Source organism: Mastigoproctus giganteus, chromosome 10, assembly GCF_048544385.1.
Source record: "Mastigoproctus giganteus isolate SK-2022 chromosome 10, ASM4854438v1, whole genome shotgun sequence".
NCBI classification, from domain to species: domain Eukaryota; kingdom Metazoa; phylum Arthropoda; class Arachnida; order Uropygi; family Thelyphonidae; genus Mastigoproctus; species Mastigoproctus giganteus.
In genome coordinates, this window is record NC_143584.1 from 40835872 (window position 1) to 40860115 (window position 24244).

The 24244-nt window shown below is 35.8% G+C and overlaps 1 protein-coding gene across 3 annotated transcripts in view; it reads left to right on the top strand.

The window, feature by feature from the left end:
- The window catches only part of LOC150078996 (kinesin-like protein KIF21A), a 755520-nt gene that overhangs the window by 352141 nt on the left and 379135 nt on the right, over positions 1 to 24244 (top strand). For all 3 annotated transcript variants that reach the window (XM_090383539.1, XM_090383541.1, XM_090383540.1), the window contains one exon: positions 16360 to 16424. In XM_090383539.1, coding sequence (XP_090239665.1) covers positions 16360 to 16424 — 65 coding nt within the window. The remainder of the gene's footprint in view (positions 1 to 16359; positions 16425 to 24244) is intronic.

The following is a 24244-nucleotide window of genomic DNA, read 5'->3' on the forward strand; positions in this document are numbered from 1 at the left end:
TGACTCCTTTCTGCGACCAGTCTAATCTTCTGAAAGCTTCCTCAAGGGCAGCAGTAAACAGCTTCGGAGATATTGTGTCTCCTTGTCGAACTCCTTTCTCGATTTTAAATTTGCTACTGTCTTTGTCTAGTCTAATAAAGGATGTGGCACTCTCATATATTTTCTTCAAAATCATAATATATGGAGTATCTATGCCTTGTCTTTCCAGTGCCCGAAACATTGCCTTATGCTGTATGGAGTCAAATGCCTTTTCATAATCCACAAATGCCAGGCATAATGGTGTTTTATATTCATTTGCTTTCTCCATTAGCTGTGATATTACGTGAAGGTGATCCATAGTTGAGAATCCTGTCCTAAAGCCAGCTTGCTCTTTCGGTTGATTCTCATCAAGTATTCTTTCTAATCTGTTAGTAATGACCCTTGTGAACAACTTGTAGATATGGGATAACAAGCTAATTGGTCTATAATTTCCAATTTCTGATTTATCTCCTTTCTTATGCAGCAAAACTATGATTGCATTATTCCACTGCTTAGGCATCGCACCTTTTCTAATGCACTTTGTGAAGAGCCTTGCCAGTATTTGTGTTATGTCTCTTCCTCCCAATTTTAACAACTCTACAGTAACTTCATCTTCCCCCGGGGCTTTCCGATTCTTCATTTTCTTCAATGCATGTTCTACCTCATCAGGAAGAATATCGGGTATGTTGTATGTGTTGCTACTTTGCAATCCATCTTCCCCACTGCTGGTATCATTCCCTCGCTCCTTGTATAATTCTCTATAGTAGTCTTCTGCTATTTGAATTATGCCTTCTCTGCTGTTTATAAGTACACCATCGCTATTCTTCAGTTTCAGTATCATTTGTCTTTCTGTATTACTGCTCATGGCTGCTGATTTAAATCCTTTGTTTTCCCTTAATGCTTGTTCTACTTTTCTTGTGTTAAATCTTCTTATGTCCTCTCTGAGTCTCTTTCTAATGGCTTTGCATAACTCAGTATACTCAATTTTCTCCCTGTCAGTGTTTTTCTTGATCTTCATTTGTCGTCTTTGGTTCATCATGTAAAGTGTTTCTTGACTAATTTTTTCTTCTTTGGATTTCTGTTTCCCTATAGGTTTCTTGGGCTTTATCACTTTCAAAAAGTTGTAATATTCCTCGTCGATATCTTGGTCCTCAGCAGTCTGCAGAAGCTCATACTTGTTCTTAAGTTCCAGTACATACTGCTTTTTCTCCTCTTCTGTTATCTCAAAGACCTTTGTATTATTTACTCGAGTCAGTTTTTTCCTTTCCTTTCCTACATCTATATCAAGTGTACATCTTACCATTCTGTGATCACTTCCAACATTTACCTTATTCAGGACGGTAACATCAGTCACAATATATCTTCTGTTAGTGAGGATGAAGTCGATTTCATTAGTTGTTAATCCATTTGGACTCTTCCATGTCCACTTTCTGTTCACCCTTTTCTTGAAAAAAGTGTTCATTACTGACATTCCTTGAGATTCTGCAAATTCCACAAGTCTTTCACCTCTTTTATTTCTTTTACCAATTCCAAAATTTCCTATAGTTCCTCTTTCTGCGCTGTTTTGCCTTTTTCCAACCTTAGCATTGAAGTCCCCCATAATAATAGTGTAGTGGGTTTTCTGCTCATCTAGACGACTCTCAATTTCAGTGTACATTTCTTCAACCTCTTCATCATCATGGCTCGATGTTGGTGCATAAATCATTATAATCTTTAGCTTGTACCTCTTAGAAATCTTGAGTATTAGTCTTGACACCCTTGGTGATGTACTTTTGAATTCCAAAATGTTGTTTTTAAAATCTTTATGGACCAGAAACCCAACTCCACCTTCACTCCTTTCACTGTTTCTATTGGTGTACAGCAGATTTCCACTTGATAAACTTATAAGTGATTCATTTCTTCTTCTTGTTTCAGCCAAACCGATGATATTCCAATTCACATTTTCTAATTCCTTTTCCAGCTCTAATATCCTGTCTTCACCGATGAGTGATCGTACGTTATAACAGGCCAAGTTCAATTTCCGTGCATAGCAGCCTGGTCGTACCCAGAGATTCTTAGCACCCTCTGCTTCCACTCTGATCCTCTCGCTGCCGTAAGAGGGAGAGTGAAAGCTGCTGGGGACTGAGGGCCATTTGTATTGTTGTGCTCTCATTGCTGGAGGGTTTGGTCTTTTCCTCTTCACGCTGACCAGGCGTCTTGAAGAGAACCACTCTACACGTTCGTTGCCACCTAAGTGACGTAACAGGGCTTACCATCGAGAAGGTGTGCATGAGTGGATTTTAGGGAGGCAGGCCAACCGGACTTCTCCTAAATCTTCTGTAATAGAGAGATATTGGATCCATCAGTGTTTTAGGCTGAGTGTCTGATAACACACAGGATACCTGTTCCCCTCTAAGCCCCATTATTATCATAATACAATATTATTATCATAATACAATTATTATCATAATACAATACAATTAAAAAATTGAATAATGTACAAGTTTGTTCAAATGCTGCATATTAGTACACAGCAATTCTAAAAAAAACTAAAGACGTCATCATTTTAGTTATATCACATATTGCGAATACCTTCACAGCGAGTTACTTATTACTTCAAATAAGTAACGCTTCACCAATGGACAAGAGTGTTGCTACTTATTCTCAGCGGATACCACCACCCAGACAACACCTTTTCAGGGCTATTTTGTATATGTGTGGGATAATAACTCTACTATCCTATCCTATTAGACTTAGAAAAGCAAAAAGTAGAGGGAAAGTAATAGTAGGAGTGGAAGAGGAAAAGAAACAGTGTAGAAGAATGAAAGGAACAGTAACCTCCTTCAACTCACTCCACTTAAAAACTCAAACTCCTCGAATAGGCAATGCTTCCCCAGTACAGAAGACTGTTGTTACCTATTCTCGGTAACTCTGGTCAGCATCAGGCTTTCCCTGGTGACCATTTCAAGGCTATTTGGCTCTTCTTTGGTGGGTGGGTAGATATCCTGGTGATGCAATGATGACAAAACAGTTATGAAGTATATGAGAGATGCCTGAGGGTGTATAAAGTGAATTAGACTAGAGTACTTTAAGGGCTTAAGCTTCAGTCTGTGAAAGAATTAGACAACATATAAGTTTGTGAAAGTGTAGCATGTTAGTACGCAGCAATTCTAAAAACAAAAAAAAAAAAAAAAAGCTAAAACTGCATCATTATAGTTATATCTCATATTGTGAATATGAGAAAATGAAAAAATAACTGAATATTAAATAAAATAAAATACAGTCCATTCCGGTTATTTGGGACACATCAGGACTAGTGCATTTTGGCCCGATTAAGCAGCTGCCCCAATTTTCCGAAGTTTCACGTAAGTAGTTAAAAATACAATGTACCCCCCTTTACAATTGGTTCACTGTACAATCAAATCACGAACTCAACATAGTAAAGTACCGTTCACTATACGATGTGCAGTAAGTGCCAGTCATTTTGATCACATTTGTGAATCGGATTTTAATTCTATTAAACAGTGATTCTAATTAGCAAAAATTGGAGGAATATTATCCACAGGCTATAAAAGCAAAGATATATTAAGCAGAAATTTACCCTTTATTACCTTACCAATTAAAAAATACGTGAAAATCGGAAGAATATACGTGATAATCAGAATAATTAATATGTACTGTAACATGTACATACGAACTAGTTGACATTTTTGTTCACTGACATTTGTGGGTGGGGGTTACAATTTAAAACAGCAAAAAGATAAGCAATCAATAACAAAGAACACGGCACACAAAAAATTGCAAGTAACACAATATGCGCAAGTGAGAACGGAGTAACGAGTTACAAAGCTTTAAAAATAGGAATGAAGAGAAGAGCTGAAAATTAATTTTTTATATGATTGAAGATTTCATGGAAGTGTAAACACATTTCACCATAATAACCCACAGAATTCCAGCTGTCGGTATTATTGCAAATTCAGTAAGATTGAGTTTACTGTCTGTTTATGATAGATTTCACTAACAGAATAAAAGGTGACTTCTAATTGTTTTTATTGTTTTATGGTTGTGACCTCTAGAATTTCGACCGAACCATGTGGTACCGTCGGAGACAATCGTAGGGTAATCTCCAGTGCTGCGGTCTCCTGCCCCGATTAAATGCCATGCTGTCCCAATTAAGCGAAGTAAACCCTGGCTATTTTCTCGATTGGTTTCTGTTTTTTAAGATTTGCCCCAAATAACCAGAGTCCACTGTATTAAAAATAATAAATAAAAATACTGCAGAAAAGTTTTCCATTTATGCACATAGTTATTAGAACTATACAGGTCGACCATCACTAATCCGGTTCCACCGCTAATTTGGACATAATTTCCGCAAACTTAATTTCAAATTTCCCTGGTCAGCACACCAACCTGCCTCTACTCTTTTAGTGACGTTGGTTGCAGCATCAGCTGTTGGTGTGAACTTGTAAACACTGGCGAGCCATTCCCACTTGTTTTTCTGCATTTATTATTATAACCTCTCACATTTAGCCCCAGCCTTGGTTCCAATGAATAAAGGAAGTGCCTCTCGTGGTGTAAAGTGCATACACCGTACATTGTCCATAACAGATAAAGTTGAACTTCGGAAAAAACTCAACAGCGATGTGTCTGCAAGAAGTCTAACTCTGCTTAATTGTAAACTCTAGCAATTTCTCTCAATTCCTCTTATTTTAGTAATTTTCTTTTAGCCATTCCTTTTTAGATTTTTTTTTTTTTTTTTTTTTTTTTTTACAATGCACTTGTACAAACTTGCGGAAAAACACAAAACAATATGGTGGATAATACAGTGCATTAACAAACTTGTTTTCACAAAATCTCTAACAATACTGACAAACTTATTGCCACGTTTGAGAGTTTATTTTATTGCAATTAGTTTTATTGGAGCACTCGCCGCGTGTGCAATAAACTAATCACAAATGGCCTTCATATGTATGCCGTAATAGTGTCACACATATGTGGCTGACATGGCTTCTCAAGAAATAAAGTAACCTATGGGGACATGTTGGCCACATATATGCGACATAAAAAATACTTTTTTTTTATATATTTTAAGCGAAAAAACTACAACAATGACATTACAATATTTATTTTAGAATTACTAATCAAATTATTTGCTAAATATTTTTTGGCCCCTGGGGAATTTTTTTCTTAAACTAGCTTGGCATTATGTATAAGTATAGGGCGAAAGCATCAATAATACAAAGCCAAATATGAATTAACAGAATGTTAGCAAAATGGCATCGTTTTAAGTTATATCTCATATTGTGAATACCTTCACAACCAGTTGCCATGATATTGCACTACTTCAAATAAGTAATGCTTCATCTGAGGAGAGGCGTCTCCGTTGCCAGGTGGGAAGGAGCAGCAGTGCGTAGCACATGCTTCTTGATTAGACCGGGGTTTGAGCCCGTCACCACCAAATACGGAGGATGCAGAAAGGTCAGGGAATGACCACCACATATCCCGGAGCAATGTGGCCTTAGTTGCTAATGCTCCTAAAAGCCAAATAACAAAAAAAAAAAAAAAACATAACAACCTGAGGAGAAGACTAATGTTACTTATTCTCAGAAGGATACCGCCACCCAGATGGCACCATTTCAGGGCTATTCAGCCCTTCTTCGGTGGGTGGGTAGGTACCCAAGTGATGCAATGATGGCAAAACAGTTATGAAGTATAACTCCACAATACGAGAGATGCCTGATGGTATTATGTGTTTAGACTATAAAGTGTTTAGGGCTGAAGCCTCAAGCTATGGAAAAGTCTTGAGGCTTCAGCCCTAAATGCTTTATAGTCTAAACACAGTATAGACTGGAATCCCCAGTCTACACTGAATGTCAGGTTGCAGTTTGGATCATCATTGTGGTTTCAGTTTTTGAATGAAAATTTATTTAATACAATACTGAATATATTAACTCACAAAGAAACTATATTTAGCAGTTTTTTTAAATAACATTGTAAGTTGAAAATGGTATGTGGGGATTATCCATTGATTAATTTTGTAATAAAACATTTATACAAAGTTAGTTTATCGAGTGCTTAATAAACTGATTCACTTCCACATTTCCAAAGCTGAGTGAACAGTGATTGTAGTTTTGCTGGATTAAGTGATTTGAATAAATTATCTCATATATTTTCATTGCATTCAAGATGATAGGTTGCATTTTAGGGTATATGCAGTTTGTCTGGATTTTTCAGTTATGCTTGTTCCTTCTTGGGAGGAAATTGGAGGGATTTATTTTTTGCTATTCCTGCAAATAGTGCAGCCAGCGAAAGAGATTTCTACAGTTGTAATTCTAATATAAAAAAGAAGAATACATCTGAAAACCTGTAAACTGTTGATGTACTGTTTCTGCACAGCAGCTTACTAAAAAAATTTTTAAATTAATTATATCATGAATATATATTTTCACTTTTTTTTTAAGTTTATTAATTATACAAAAGTTTATTAATTTTATTAATTGTACAGTTGAATCTCATTAATACAAAGTTCAAGGGACCTAAATTTTCATGTTTTGTAATAACATGGTTCCCCAAAAGTGTCAAAATTTTTGCATTTTTTAAAATTTAAATTAATTTAAATAAATTAATATAAATTAATAAAATAAAATGAAAAATAAATAATAAAAACAAAAGCATTCTCTAACAATACAGTAATAGGAATAATGCATTTTTTAAAGATTTTATTTGTAAGATAAACTAAGAAAAAAGCAATTAAAGGAAATGAAAATATTGTACAGTATATATTTTGATATATACAATATTTTAGTATCACAGTAAAAAGAATTACAATCTTAATATATAAGGAGACATACACCATTACCTTTTTAATAAATTAATCTAATTTAAAGAAAGAATCCAATGTTGTTTGTGCAGTTTTTGTCCTATATGCATTTTTAACCACAGCACAGACATTATCAATCTTTTTTTATGGGAGTGCATGTGCTTTTCGCTTTCGCTGGTAGCAAAATCTAATTGTTTTGCTTGGTGCTCAGCAGCTCTTGTGGTGTTGGCACTGCTCTGGTAGCACCTTCATCCACCTCTTCAAATTACCAACAAAATCCATACGCTGTCACATTCGTCTGCTGGACTATGTTTTTTTGATGATATTCTCTCCAAAATCACTCTTTCTGAAGCAGTTGATTATTACACTTGATGTAATACTGTCCCAAGCAATAACATGATTATTAATAGCATCCAAGATATTCCAATTTGGCTGCAAATTGTTTCCTGTTTCTATGTTGTGGATTAAATACCTTATCAGGCATACTCTATATCAGAAGTTCCCAAACTTTCTCAGTTCACAGCACCCTTAGTGTCCCAGTAATTTTTCCCCAAAAGAAATACATAACACATATAACACAGTGGTTTTCGACCTTTTAATAATCCGATTCTCTCTCTTTTGTGTATATATATAATATTAAAAAATATATGTTATATGATACTTATCATAATTATATAATTATAAACGAAATTTCAATTCATAATACAAATTATATATACTTATATAATAATTTTATTCTTTATGTAGAGGTACTAAATAAACATCAATTATAGATCACCACAAAATTAAAAAGATACAGTGCAATGGATACCGTACACCTTTTTATAATGAAATAAATATTAGATAGTATGAATCAGAGCTGTAATGCTCAATATGTTCTACGTTGATATCAATATTTTTAAAATAATAAGAGAAGTTTACCTCAATATAGTACGTAGAGCACTTCCGTATGATACACTCCAGAAATTAAAACGAAAAAAATCAAAAATCTTACATTACAGTAAAAAATAATTAAAAATCAATTTAACGCAATTAAAAATAAGAAAATTAATTTAAAGAATTTAACATTCTTTAAATTCTTTTAATTAATTTTCATATTTTTAATTGCATTAAATTGAGTTTTATTGTGTTAAATTGATTTTTAATTATTTGTTACTCTAATGTAAGATTTTTGATTTTTTTCATTTTAATTTCTGGAGAGCATCATACATAAGTGTTCTACATACTATATTGAGGTAAACTTCTCTTATCATTTTACAAATGAAATAAATATATAAATTAAAAAAAAAAAAAAAAAAAGCTTAAACAACTTAAACCCATATATGGCACCCCTGGAATGTTGTTGCGGCACCCCGGTTCAAACCACTGCTCTGTATGCTCATTTGAGGTTATAAATAATGCCTTGATCCAATAGCTGCATTAAACTGGTGGTATTGGGAGGTAAAAACAATAGCCAAATATTTGTCAACTTAAGTGTCTCAGCAGAATGTGCTGTACAACGAACTAGAATCATCAAAATGTTCTTTTTTTTTTTTTTTTTTCTGAAGCCATTCTTCTGTTCACTTTTGATAACCAAGACTGAAAAATTTTGAGCATAAGTCAAGCACTTCTATTGGCCTCATAATCACAGGGAAGTTGGTTAACTTCTTTAAAACATCTTGCCTTGGAAAACTTACCAATCACAAGTGGGCATAGTTTTGTACTGCTATCTGAATTGCAGCATAACAGAACAGTGAATCTTTGTTTACTTAATTTTGCACTATGACAATACTCTCCTCAAACAGCAAGTGTTTTGTTTGGCAGCAAATTATAAAATAAACTTGTCTCATCAAAATTAAAAATATTATTTGCCTCATATTTTTCAAGAATGAACTGTACAGAGCACAACCAATCAGCAGCCTTTTCTTTGTCAGCTAATCCAGACTCACTGCAATTATTTTGCAAAACCAAGTTATTTCTGTCTAAATCTTTTGAGCCAGCCACTGCTGCATTTGAAGTCACTAATTCCATGTTGTTGAACTAGATAATTTGCCTTTTCATGCAAAATTGGACTTGATTTTTTATTAAAGTCCTGTTTTTTATTGCTGCTCCAGTGTCATGTTTATTCTTTTATTTATTTTTTTTTTCAGTATTGTAGATAAAATACGTAAAGGGATGTTGTATTCTTTTTCAATGTCTGTTTTGCTTTGTTCCATCCTATCAGCCTCTTTTATAATTTTCAGTTTAATTTCCAGGCTTAATTCTCTCTGTTTACATTTTGTCGCCATAACACTGCTAGATTAGATTTAATATAAACACTTTAAATTAATTTAAAGACACAAATTTCAAAAAAGATATCAGCTCAGATAAAATGGCACAAAAAAAATTATACTGTACTGTAACAAAAGACTTTGAACTGGCATAACAATTGTACCTTATTATAATAACCTTGCACCTTAATTAATAACCTTAATCTGTGGAGAGTGCATGTAAACAACTTAGAAAAACTGTATTCTTTTGTTAATTTAACAGCTCACCCTTCACAATAATGTTTTTTAGAGTGCACTTATGTTGTAGGTACCATTAACAGATTTTGTTTACACAAAAGTAAATTTTAACTAGTCACTGCCATCCTTTGGGAAGCAGGGAACTGGGTGGGCAGAGGCAATAATAGGGGCTATAATCAGACAACTGTGCCAGGATTTGTATTAAACATATAAAATAACAATATTTTTTTCTGACAGGGTGAAAACAAACTTTGTAATACATATTAACCGAATTTTGTAATAAACAAGTATATGTACATAGAAAAGCCCATTCTTTTGCAGGGGAATGGTATGTGCTTCACATAAATGATTACTTTGTATAAACACAGTTTACATTACAAGATTTTACTGTATATAATACATTAAAAATATTAATATTATGAATCAGTTTATTTTAATTTAAAATTAACTATATTGCATTACTAATGATGTATACAAAATCCAAAGTAAATTTTCATAATATATTATTTATATATTATTATTATTTTGTCGGTCAAAGTGCAGATCTAATTCAGTGGACCTGTGCAGGATTCTAGTTATGTACTCTGCTATGCTATTTTTGAAAGCAAGGTGCTGGGGATTTCTAGAGCTGCTGAGAGTCATTATGGAACAAGTAAATAATGTTCGGGTGAGAGTAAGAGTGTGTTATAGGCCAAATGATTCTGATGAGTATAGTGAAGTGAACACCTGTTCAGAGAAATAAAGTGGGCCATTAAATCAGAATGTCTTATAATGGGGGATTTTGACTTTCCAGATATTGGCTGCAACTTGTGGATTGGTCACTCGCACACTAACAAGGCTTTTGTGGATTTATTGGATGACTGTTTTCTACAGCAGCATGTTTGAGAGGCAGCCAGCAGGAGTAATACTCTTGATCTGATAATCAGCAGTGATTATTCATGCATTAAGAATCTGCAGATAAAAAAACCATTAGGTGGTAGTGATCAAAGTGTACTGATGTGAGATTTACTTAAAGATGTAGCTACCATCAGGGTTAAAAGTAAGGATTTTTGCTTTCATAAAGGTCTTATAGTGGTCTCTGATAGTTTTTAAATTGTACACAGTGGGATCATTTGATGATGTTACAACAGCAAATTCTAAATGAGAATCATTCAAAGAATTAATCTTGGAAGCTACTAGGCTTTTCATACCAATTAAGAAATACTGTTCAAGATTTAAGCATAAATAGATGTCAGTTGAACTAATGAGACTCATGGCAGAGAAGAAAAATGCATGGGATGCATATAAATTATCAGGCAACACAGAAGCCTATGGTAGATATAAGCTATTCTATAATCAAGTCACAAAGGGGGTTAGGCAGGCAAAGGTAGATTATGAGAAATCTTTGTCAAAGGATGCAAAGAAAAACAGAAAAGACTTCTTTACTAACTCTAGAAGTAAGGGGACGAAATTGGTTCACTTGATATTCTTCTCTTTGTCCAACTGTTGTTGATCCTGCTCAGGTAGCTAACAGACTGAATGAGTATTTTGCGTATACATTGATACATGAGGAATTATGTAGGGAAACGTAGGCCAGAAGTTTATCAACTCTAATAGGGAGCTAAATGACTTTGTAATAACTGAGAGGAAAGTGGAGGAGAAATTGTCGAAAATTAAACCTAAGAATGGTTCCTGGGGTGGGTGGGATTTATTCAGTTATTTTAAGAGAAGCAGAAAAGAAGTTAGTTTTAGCCATAATTCTGAGAACATCATTGGATTCCGGGGATGTACCCACAGACTGGAGATATGCAAAGGTATCCCCAATTCACAAAGGGGGAACCAAAAAGTGTGACACAAGTAATTAAGACTTGGTAGTTTAACTTCTGTTCCAGGGAAAGTAATGGAGTCACTGGTTAAAGAATCAATGCAGTATCATCTAGATAAGACTGCAGTTATAGTTCAGACACAGCATGGGTTTGTTAAGGGGAAATGTTGCCCAACCAATTTGTTTGATACTACGACATGGTCACAAAGGAACTGGATGCAAAAAATAATTTTGATAACATGTAGAGTCTCGATTTTCCGGGATAGAGGGTAAAAAAACAAATCCCCGATAATCGATTTCTTGGTTAATCCAAAAATGCAGAAGTCCCTGACATACATACGAGATATGTTCCAGGACTTCTTACTTCCTCGAGTTTTACGTAACTCGGGAATGACTAGTAACATATTGCTACTATATTATTATTATTGACAAATCTGAATTCAGCACGATATTTGTTAATGTTTGACCATTTTCCTACATTCTTATTAGTTTAATTTTCTGATCCAAATCGATCGCTTTCCTTGGTAGATTTACTAGTACTGCTGTCACTTATTCTCTTAGTTGGCACCATGATAACAGTCAAAATGAAATTTTTTGTAAAGAACTTCACAGGGTTAAGGCAAAAACTCACTATTATTAACATCCCGCACGAGCCCACATTTTACTAAAGCACATTTCTGGAGGTCAACAAAAAATAAAAACAATTTGTACTTTCCGTTTTATTGGGCATTTTTGTTAGCACAATTTATTATAAATGGGTAGTAAATTCGATCTTATTGCATTTGCAATAATATCAATAGCTGGAATTCTGTGGGTTTTTGTTATTATGGTGAAGTGTGTGTCCCCTTCACTGAAATCTTCAGTCATATAAAAAAAAAAAAAAAAAAACCATAAATAATTGCAAGAATCTTCTTTTTTTACTATTTTTTTGCTTGTTTCTCCGATCTCACTTGTGCAATTTGTGCATGCCATGATCGTCGTTATTAATTGCTTATTATTATTATTATTTTTTTTGTTGTTTTAAATTTTACAATCCTAAAAATAAAAAATTGAGTGAAAACAAATTTACGTAAATCCGTAGTTGCCTAAGTCAGGGACTTACTGTATCGAAAAATGTTCAGCAACCTATGTAAAAAATATGGCGATGTATGTCCAATACAATGCTTCCCCTTATTTTTTGCGATGTCGATATTAAATATAATAGCTTCCCTTTATTTTTTACAATGTCGCGTATCATTTAGTCACCAACATTATAATGGTTCATTAGAAATTTAATGGATGCACCATTTTCAAACTTTTGAATAACTTCAAGTCTTTGTTTAACTGAAAGCGCAAATCTTTTGCATTTACCCATAATTTTTGCGATTTCTAAACAAAAAAAATAAAATAAAAATAAAAATATTTACTATAAAAAAAATTTCAACATCCCTAACATAAATAACGAAACAAAATTTGCCCTTTTGCAATTGATGGAACACAACAATCAATGCAATGCGACGTACTAAAACAAACTAAACATTTTTTTTTTTTTTGAGCTGCAGGTGTGAAGACAGTGGGGGTTGCAAGATAATAGGCACATTAATCTTCCAATGACTACTTATAACACCACTTCTTATCGCTTATTTACGACTTGCAAAATATCTGTTTATACCTATTCTAATTATTACTTGAATTTTATGATTTCCGGTTGGTTTTTTTTATTTTATTTTTTTATTTGGAGTCTTGAAGTGTCCGGGTTAATCCGATCCCGGTAAATTGAGAGTCTGTTGTACTTGATTTCAAGAAATTTTTTGATACTGTTCAACATAAAAGGTAGCTGTACAAATTGGAACAGTATGGCATTAAGGGAAAGTTCCTGTTTTGGATAAAAGGATGGTTGACTTTCCAGTAGTAACATTAGTCCTGCTCTTTGTGGACTAATGTTACTACTGGAATCCCCAGTGTTCAGTGTTGGGACCATTGTTGATTTCTATATTTATCAATGATATTGATGAAGGTATGAGAGGCTCAAAGTCCAAGTTTGTTGATGACACAAAGGTTGGCAGGGCTGTTAAAGACAGTAACAACAGTATGCTGCTGCAGTAGGATTTGGAAAAGTTGGTCAGATGGGCTGAGAGATGGCAACTGAAGTTTAGCAGTCAGAGTAGTAGTAGTAGTAGTAGTAGTAGTGGCATGTGATGCAAGAAAGCAAATGTATGAGCTTATGCAGCATCAGCCAAAAAAAAAAAAAAAAAAATCACACCATTCCCTCCAAATGCCTGTCCAGTTCTTCCTTAAATTTATTCAAGCTATCAACTTCCACAATGACAGATGGAAGTTTGTTCCAGCAATTAACCACCCGCTGGCTAAAGGCAAATTTCCGCACATCTATTCTACATCTGTCTTTTCTTAATTTGAATTTATGCCCCCCCTTAGGTTCGTAATCTGAACAAGTGAAAGGATCCCATCAGAATTCAGCGTGCTCAATCCATTCAAGGCCTTATATACCTCAATCAGATCACCGCACAGGTGCCTAGTCTCCAGCCACTGCAATTTGCAGAACTTAAGCCTCTCTTGGTAAGAGGATCCCTTCATTCCCCTCACCAATCTTGTTGCCCTTCTCTGTATCCGCTCAAGTAAATCAACATCCTTCCTAAAATGAGGTCTCCAGACCTGTACGCAGTACTCAAGGCGTGGCCTGACCATTGCCTTATACAGAGGGATAATCACCTCCTTTTCCCTGCTAGCAAAATTCCTATATATCATTGACAAAACCCCATGACCTGCCCTGGCAGCCTGTCTGCATTGCTCAGAGAACTTCATATCTGACTGCACAATTACTCCCAGGTCTTTTTCATTTCCTACCACCTTAAGTGTAGTACCACACAGTTGGTACATTTCTCTGGGGTTATTTCTACCCATATGCAGTACTTTGCATTTGTCAAGGTTAAAGTTCAGTTGCCACTTCTTAGCCCATCTGCCCAAATTATCTAGATCCTGTTGCAGAGTAGTCAGAGCAACTGAAGTTTAGTAGCAGTAACCCCAGAATAATGTTCCAATTGTGTGGTGCTAGACTCAGGGTAGTGGAGAATGAAAAGGACCTGGAGATAATTATGCTGTTAGATATGAAATTTTCATAGCAGTGCAGACAGGCTGCCAGAGCAGCTGATGGGTGGGTCTTGTCAATGATATACATGAACTTTGCTAACATGGATAAGGAGATGATTATGTCTTTGTATAAGGCAATGGTCAGGCCACACCTTGAGTACTGTAAAGATCAGGAAGCCTCATTTTAGGAAAGATGTGTAGCTGTTGCAATGAGTACAGAGAAGGACAATGCAATTGATGGGGGGGAACAAAGGGGTGCTCTTACCAAGAAAGGCTTAAGCTCTGCAAATTGCAACATCTAGATACTAGGCACCTGCGAGATGTATAAGGCTTTGAATAGTTTGAGGAAGCTCAGTGCTGATGGGATTCATCTGCTTGCTCAGATTATACACCTGAGGGGGCCTAGATTCAAATTGAGGAAAGATGGTAATAGAATAGATATGTAAAAATTTGCATTTAATCAGCGGGTGATTGATTGCTGGTACAAACTTCCATCTGTCAGTGTAGAAGTTGATAGCTTAAATAAATTGAAGGAAGAACTGGACAAACTTTTGGAGCAAATGGATGGGTGAATTGGAAGGGTTTTTTTTTTTTTTTTTTTTTTTGGTTGCTGCTGTATATAAGCTTGCTTTCTTGCATTAATATGCCACTACTAATTTTTTTTTTTTTTTTTGTCCTCGCCTTTTCTCATTATATATATATATATATATATATATATGGGGTCAGCGTTTTTATTGTTTTGGCATGAAATTTTTATGGCCGGATGCCCTTCCTGACGCCAACCCTCACCCTTTATCTGGGCTTGGGATATGCGGTGGTCATTCCCTGACCTTCCGCATTCTTTTCAGGACCCAGTTAGAGTCCTGAAAAGAATAAGTGTATACAGTATAACATATTTGCAATTTTTTTTACCCATAAAAAAATTTGGTATAAGTTTTTTTTTTAAAGTTTCTTATTTATGCACAACACATGGTTATGTGTTATGTATAAATAACATAATTTAATTAACTGTTCAGAATGGGACATGTGTTTGTGTACTTTTATAATTGGTTTCGTATCCTAAATTAATCTTGAAAATTTTAGCTTACATGTTTGTGAAACATATGGGTTAAACTTCACTTCATATATATAAATAAATCAAAAGCTGTAAAAAAGAAGGCTATATAAAAGTGGTAAGGACCAAGCAAATTGATGGAATATACACAAAAAAAAGTTATCAAGATTAACAACCTAAATTGCAAGAAAAGACAAACACCTAGGGCACTCTTTCTGATGTAAATATTATCCAAGTAAACATAATTAATTTTGAATTTGGAATTTAAAGTTAAAAATAAAGGAAGATTAAGGCTCAGTCCAGAAACAAATTCTAAATTCAAAATCTAAGTACTGTTTATTTGCATAAGGTTCACATCAGAAAGAGAGGCCTACATGTTGCCATATTTTCTCACGATTTTGGTGGTTGACTCATGATAATGACTCTGAGGTTCTGTTGTGTTTTGTTTTTTAACCATAGATTTATGTTTTTCTGACATTTTTTTATATAACCTTCTTTTACAACTTTTTGATTTATGTATTGATCATGGTTGTAGGGTCTTTTTGCTGTGCAACAGCCCTCATCCAAAAAATTCCTCTCTTTTTTCACTTCCTTCACAATTACATAACTTATTTTTCTGTTCCTTATTACTATACATTGTTCATGTGTGTCTGTGTGTATCAGTAGGAATTATATTAAAGATTGTGTTCCTACAGCTTTCTTTTTATCAACAATTATTTCTTGATTGTTCCAAACTGCATTTAATTTATACAAACTGGTGTTGTGTATAAATAATATAATTTAAATAATGATATTGTGCATAAACAGTAAATTGCTGGCCTTTGCTCTGGTAAGGATTACATAGAAAATTTTGTGGTCAGGATAAAAACTATATTAAAAATTAACATTTTTATATCAGATGACTAAGTTAAATTGTCAACTGTTTTATACATAATTTCTAATAATTTTGCAGTAGAAGTGAAACTTGCAGAGGAGCTTTGATGTATTATAGTCCCATTATTTGTATACATTTTGCATTTAATATTGATATTTTTAAATAAATTGTAACATAATATTTTACAAGAATCTGGAAAGGGGTTAAGTAAACTACATCAGAGTTAAACTTTTTCAGAAAGTCACAGAAATGTATTTTCTCCTAAATTGGCCAAACAAAGATGGCAAGCTTTGGAAAAGAAGGTAAGCTGTATTTAATTATATATGTTAAAATGATAAAACCTTATGTTTTAAGGTCGTTATCGAGTATCATCATCATATTATAGAGGTAGTACTAGCTAGCACTACAATATGATGATGATAGTTTACATAGTGCTACCAGTATTTAGCACTGAAATAGAAGGGAGACTCATATGTACTCTAAAAATTTCAATTCTGATAGACATGTTGGCTGGAGCCAACACACATTAATGCATGAACAAATAAATAAAACATTTAGTAAATTACTATCCATTTGTGTGCTCATCATACCAGTATTACATAGATCTGATGATAAAAGTTCAACTTAATAGCTTTACTTGGTATCGGAAAATAATAATTATAAACGGTATCATCAGCAAAAAATTAACGATGATGCCAAAAGTACCATATATGTTATTAATATTAGTAGTGGCAAATGATGAAAGACAATTTCACATATCCATTCCTTCCAATAATTTGTCTAGTTCTTCCTTTCAAGCTATACATTTTCACGACAGATGGAAGCTTGTTTCAGCAAGCAACCGCCTGTTAGCTAAAGGTAAACTTCCCCACACATCTATTCTGTCACCATCATCTCTCAGTTTGAATTTGTGTCCCCTCATGCATGTGTCTGAGCAAGAGGAAGAATCCCGTCAACAGTGAGTTTGCTTAATCCATTCAAAGCCTTAAATACCGCAGCCAGATCACATTGCAGGTGCCTAGTCTCCAGGTGCTGCAATTTGTAGAACTGAAGCCTTTCATGGTTAGAGCACCCCCTTTGTTCCCCTCAGCAATCATGTTACCCTTCTCTGTAACTACCAGCTCTACATCCTTCCTAAAATGAGACCTCCAGACATATAGAAGCATATAGAATCTAAGGGAGTGCACCAATACATCACCAAGTCAAAGTTGCCAGTTCAATGCAGTACTCAAGATGTGTTTTCGCCATTGCTTTATACAGTGGGATAATCGCCTCCTTGTTCCTGCTAGAAAAATTCGTATACTGTATATCATTTAAAAAAACCCCATGCGCTGTCCTGGCAGGCTGTCTACACTGATAAATAAATAATCATATAAATAAGAATAATCATATGAACCATCATCATCTGTAATCATATAAATAACAATTTACAGCAGCTAGGGACTTTGCTAGCCACTTGCAAAGAGATCTGAATGAGGTGTTTGAGACTGAATGGATTGTGCAAGCTTGATGCTGATAGCATCATTGGGATCTGCAGTAGCCTGGATATCAAGGTGTTGGGGAATTGCAAGACCTGTTTGCAAGGCCCCCCCTTCATGGAATAAGCAAATACTTGGACTATTAGGGTTACTAAGAGTAAAAACCGGTACAGGTGTGTGCACGCGCGCGCACGCTAATGCCAGAAGTATAGTAAACAAATTTGATGAATTTAGTGTACTGGTTATGTCATCAAACACAGACATATCAGAAACATGATACCACTCAGACATAGGTATGCAGAAGTTGAATATGAGAAGTACAATGTTTGCAGAAAGGACAGAGAGGAGGAGGGGGAAGGAGAAAGTTGTGTTGTTATACTCTTAGTTAAGAAGCATATAGAATCTAAGGGAGTGCACCAATACATCATCAAGTCAAGTTGCCAGTTCGATGTAACAAATGCACTGTGGGAGGATAAACAGAACTGCATTATAGGCTTAATGACTGTGAAGAGTTTAACTTTCTGGAATATTTACTTGAACATTAAACGAAAGGGATTTTTACGATTTTTAGATGACCTGATTTCTACACAATCATGTGAAAGAGGCAATGAAAGAAAGTAATACTCTTGATCTGATTATCAGTGGTAACTCTTCGTACATTAAGAATCTGCAGATAACAGAACCACTAGGTGGCAGCAGTCATAGTGTATTGATTTGAGATTTTCTTAAAAATGTAACTGCCATCAGGAGTGAAGGAAAGGGCTGTTGCTTTCGTAAAGGTGACTAACGCTGTTAAAAAACTCTGACAGTTTTTTAATAGAATTAAAGCCCTGGGGAAACAGGGCTTTAATTCTATTAAAATTTCCAGCATTAGAGGAGAACTTAGAAGCAGAGAGCCATCTACCATCATCCTCAGTGAGCGAGCAGAGAGAAAACTGAATAACCAATTACAAAAAAACAGTTGGCAAACCATAAGACAGAAGATTTTTTAGAAAACCTTTATGCCAAACACGATTGAAAGCCTTTGAGATGTCAAGAACAACTGCTTCAGTTTCACCAAACGTTTCTATTGAATTTGTCCACAGATGGGTAACGTGAATCAGTATATCACCAATGGATCAATGCTGACAGAATCCATACTGGCAATCACCAATCAGATAGAAAGTTTCTAGGTAGTTTAGAAGATGGTGGTTGATGGATTTCTACATTAGTTTAGAAAGAGTAGAAGTAAGTGCAGTGAGATGATAATTGTATGGGAAGGATTTGTTACCTTTTTTTAGGAACTTGCTGGATAGGAGCAAATTTTCAAGCAGAAGGGGAATAAGCTCAGGAACACAGGTTTTGAGAACAAGGGGAAGATTTGGATACCATCAGGACCTGGAGCGTTCTTAGCAGCAAGATTTGTCAAAATCCTTCTGACATTCTTTTGAGAGAAGACCACACGAGGCATTGAATGGAGTGTGTTGGGAAAGGTGAGAGGTGTTTTACCAAGATCATTAATACATGAATTGGAAGAAAAATGGGATGCTAGCAGGTCAGCTTTATCCTTGGGCTGAAGTGACAACAGAACCATCTGGTTTTGACAGATATGGGAGCAGAGATGGGCAAAAGTTGCAGCGAATAGCTTTGGCAAGAGACCAGAATGCTCGGCTACCATTAGGGCAAGAAGCAAGTTTTTTTTACTCTTAGCCTGCTCAAAATGTAGTTTGTACTGATTAATAACTGCTTTACAATTATTGCGTGCTTTGGTGCAGGCAGAAAATGAAACTGAAGAATTGGAAACAAGCCAATTACGATATGCAACATTCTTTTCTTGAACAACCTTAGCACATTTATTGGAAAACCAAGGTTTAGATAAAGGACGAGATTTTAAAGTGGAGTGTGGAATAAAAGATTCCATTCCTAAAAGAATAATTTTACTGACACGATCTGAGCAAACATTGACATCAGAAGTTTTGAAACAGTAATCCAACAGGTGCCTCTGTAGCCAGGTGGGCAGGAGCAGCAGTGCATAGCACACACTTCTTGATTAGACTGGGGTTTAAGCCCGTGACCACCAAATACGGAGGATGCAGAAAGGTCAGGGAATGACTACCGCATATTTCCGGAACAATATGTCCTTAGTTGCTAATGCTCCTAAAAAAAAAAATTCCCCAAATAACCAGTAATCCGACCAAGGAAAAGAAGAAAAGAAATCTCAAAAGGTCATCCCATTTTACATTCTTGTAATGCCAAACAATACAAGGTTGGGAATAGCCATGAGATAAAGGCTCCATTGGAGAAGAGTCAATCACCAAGTTGTGATCTGAGGTGCCTAAAGGACCACTCTCTTTGACTGTGTACTAGAAGGGTTGTGTGTGAGAAAAAGATCGAGCATGTTGCCTGTATGGTTAGGATTGTCTGGTATTCTTGTAGGTAAATGAACAATCTGTGCAAGGTCATTAGTAATTGCAAAAGCCTCAGCATCTCGACCAACTGGGTCGGTGTGACTAGAAAACGAAAGCCAGCTGGAGTTGTGAACATTAAAATCACCAAGGAAAATTATCTCACTGTTAGGAAAGTTGGATGGAAAAAGTCAAGTTGCAAAGAGAGGAAGCCAAAGAGTTTCAAATGATTAGTGGAGTTGGGAGAACAGTAGAGACAATAGATGAATTTGACAGAATGTAGTAGAGAGATTTTAAGCCAGAGAAGATTGAAAAGAGGAGATTCCAAATTACCAAGTCTCTGACATGTAATATCGGAACGGACATATACACAAGTACCACTTTTGAGGCAAAAGGAATCATACAGCGAATAATTTTGGCAACTGAGATGAGCAGTGATTGAATCAATCGATAACTGAGATTCTGTCAGAAAAAGTACATGGGGTTTGACAGACTCTAAGTGGAAATGGACATCGTTGAGATTAAAATTGAGACCACTTATATTTGTGAAATGAACTAGGAAGTGTTTGGGAGGTTTAGATCTTTTCGCAGATAACCTTACTCTATTATGAAGTAATGAAATTTTTGGATATGGCATACACGTGGTAAGAATATACCCAGATCCTTGACATAACGTGACTTCGACAATGCCCCACACACACTATTCGGACTCCCTCCAGTGACTGTCTGGTGGAGTAGAGGTAGCAAGATTATACACTAGCTGATCCGGAAGCCTCCTAAAGAGTTACCAATAGGTTTGGTCCGGTGTACTAACTAGCGGCCGGCTTGCAAACATCGTTTAAAGCTGTACCCTCGAAATGTAGGGAAGATTGGATCTCGCTATGATGTTCATCATAACCTGAAAAGTCATTAGCTGTACTGCATGAGGGAAGAGATGGGGAAGGGTTGACTGGAACTTAGCTCTGGAGACTAAACATGGGTTCCACTACTTGAAGCCTCCAATAAGCAAAGTGGTGGCATTGCACCTGTTAATGAGAGTCATCTACCACCTAGTGTTCCCTTGTAACACAAAGGGGTTGGCATTCCTCCATGTGGTGTGGGTGCCACACCTCGACCCCTGCTTACATTGTTTCACACCTGGATGGTCACCTACAGTGTGCTTATGCATGGAGGTTATACACAGGATTACTAACAGTCCTACCATCGTGACGGTGCAAGCAGAGGATTTGGCTGTCACAGACAGTCTGGACTTCCAAAATTGGATCCACTTGACTTGAATGTCACCCAAATATCAGTTCCATCAGCATTTTAGACTCCCATGTAGTAAGTACAGCTTGTCTGGCATATCTGAGAGAATGTCTGTGACAACTGCATGGACCAAATACCAAGTATATGCACCAGACCTCAAGTCTCATGCATATAATACTTCTATATGACTGAGACCACCATATGCCTTGAACACACCTCGTATGCAGAAATTTTCTTTCAGCCAGTGGGTAGAATATTATTAGTACAAATTTTCATCTGGTGTTGTGGAAGCAAGCAGATCAAATAAGTTTGAGGAAGAACTAGCCAAATTATTAGATGAGATGGACAGGCTATGTGATAAGTTTTTTTGATTTTTGCTTGATCTCTGTAAGCTTGCTTCCTTGCATCATTTGTTCTGGATAATCCTAATTTTGTTCATTTTAGTTTTTTAGGTTGAGATTATTAATGTGCATCTTTAATTTCAATTTATTTAGAACTTTTTAATTACTGTAATTTAAATGAACCTTTATTTCTTCCTGTTTAGTTACTTTTAGTTAATTTTTAAACTGAGACCAAAGTAAACTGCTTTGGGCGCAGTTTCCAATGCTCTGATCAGAATCCAGCATGAACTGAAAAGATGTGGAAATAATGGAATGAAAATCTGCAACTAGCATACTAAGGATGATCATCCAGGTGTAAACCAATGTAGGCAGGGATGTTTTAGCCATGTCACATGGCCCCCGGGTGCCAAGTGTATTCATGGCCAAGCGATTTATGAGTTCTATAAAGTGATCTAAAGCAGTCTCCTTTAAAGGAATCGCTTGTCTCATTAAGTTTAAAGTTAATTTCTCTTAACTTCTTTCATAAAGTACATACACTTCATCTTACAAGTAGTAAGTTAAGTCAGGACCTTTCCTTTTATTTTTTATTAGAGTTACTAACTCTCCAGCACATGACAGTAAGATAAAACAAATGGCCCTCAGTCCCCAGTGGCTTTCACTCCCCCTCTTATGGCAGCGAGAGGATCAGAGTGGAAGCAGAGGGTGCTAAGAATCTCTGGGTACGACCAGGCTGCCATGCACGGAAACTGAACTTTGCCTGTTACAATGTAAGATCGCTCGTCAGTGAAGACAAGATATTAGAGCTGGAAAAGGAATTAGAAAATGTGAACTGGAATATCATTGGTTTGGCTGAAACAAGAAGAAATTAATCACTTATAAGTTTATCAAGTGGAAATAGTGAAAGGAGTGAAGGTGGAATTGGCTTTCTGATCCATAAAGATATAAAAAACAACATTTTGGAATTCAAAAGTACATCACCAAGGGTGTCAAGACTAATACTCAAGATTTCTAAGAGGTACAAGCTAAAGATTATAATGATTTATGCACCAACATCGAGCCATGATGATGAAGAGGTTGAAGAAATGTACACCGAAATTGAGAGTCTTCTAGATGAACAGAAAACTCATTATGCTATCATTATGGGAGACTTCAATGCTAAGGTTGGAAAAAGGCAAAACAGCGCAGAAAGAGGAACTATAGGAAATTTTGGAATTGGTAAAAGAAATAAAAGAGGTGAAAGACTTGTGGAATTTGCAGAATCTCAAGGAATGTCAGTAATGAACACTTTTTTCAAGAAAAGGGTGATCAGAAAGTGGACATGGAAGAACCCAAATGGATTAACAACTAATGAAATCAACTTCATCCCCACTAACAGAAGATATTTTGCATCGATATTCACACATGAGGAGTTATTCAGGGAGGGGAATGCCAGAGGTGTATTTGATTGCCTTACTGCCAGAGGTGAATACACCTCTGGCAGTAAGATTGATAATCTTGTAATAACTGAGAGTAAAGTAGAGGAGAAATTGCTCAAGATAAACACAAGAGAGGCACCTGGGGTAGATGGAATCGATTCAGTTATATTAAAGAAGGCAGCAAAGGAAGTAAGCAAACCCTTAGCCATAATTAGGAGAGCTTCCCTGGATTCAGGGGAGGTACCTATGGACTGGAGATGTGCAAATGTGACCCCAATCCACAAAGGAGGATCAAAGGGTGACACAGATAATTACAGCCTGTTAGTTTGACTTCTGTTCAAGGGAAATTAATGGAGGCACTGGTTAAAGAAGCATTGTAGGATCATCTAGACAATACTTCAGTTATAGCTCGGACACAGCATGGGTTAAAGGGAAGTCTTGTCTGACTAATTTGATTGGATACTATGATGTAGTCACAAAGGAAATGGATGCAAAGAATAACTTTGATATCATATATTTAGATCTTAGAAAAGCCTTTTGATACTGTTGCACATGGAAGACTGCTGAACAAATTGGAGCAGTGTGGCATTAGAGGCAAATTGCTGCTATGGATAAAAGAATGGTTGAGTGGGAGAAGACAGAGAGTGCTAATCAATGGACACTGCTCATCATGCACTAATGTTATTAGTGGAATCCCTCAGGGTTCAGTGTTGGTTCCATTGTTGTTTTCTGTATTTATAAATGATATTGATGATGGTGTATCAGGCTTAATGTCAAAGGTTGCAGACGATACGAAGGTTGGCAGGGTGGGTAATGACAGTACACTGCTGCAACAGGATCTAGAAAAGTTGAGCAGATGGGCTGAGAGGTGACAAATGAAGTTTAACATTGACAAATGTAAAGTACTACATATGGGAAGCAGTAATCCCAGAGTAACGTATCAACTCTGTGGTACCACACTGACAGTGTTAGAGAATGAAAAGGACCTAGCGGTAATTGTGCAGGCAGATATGAAGTTTTCTGAGCAGTGCAGATGGTCTGCAAGCATAGCTCATGGTGTCTTGTCAATGATATACAGGAATTTTTCTAGCAAGGATAAGGAAGTGATTATCCCCTTATCCAATGGTCAGACCACACCTTGAATACTGTATACAGGTCTGGAGGCCTCATTTTAAGAAGGATGTAGAGCTGTGGGACGAGTACAGAGAAGGGCAACAAGATTATTGAATGGAACAAAGGGTTTCTCTTATGAAAAA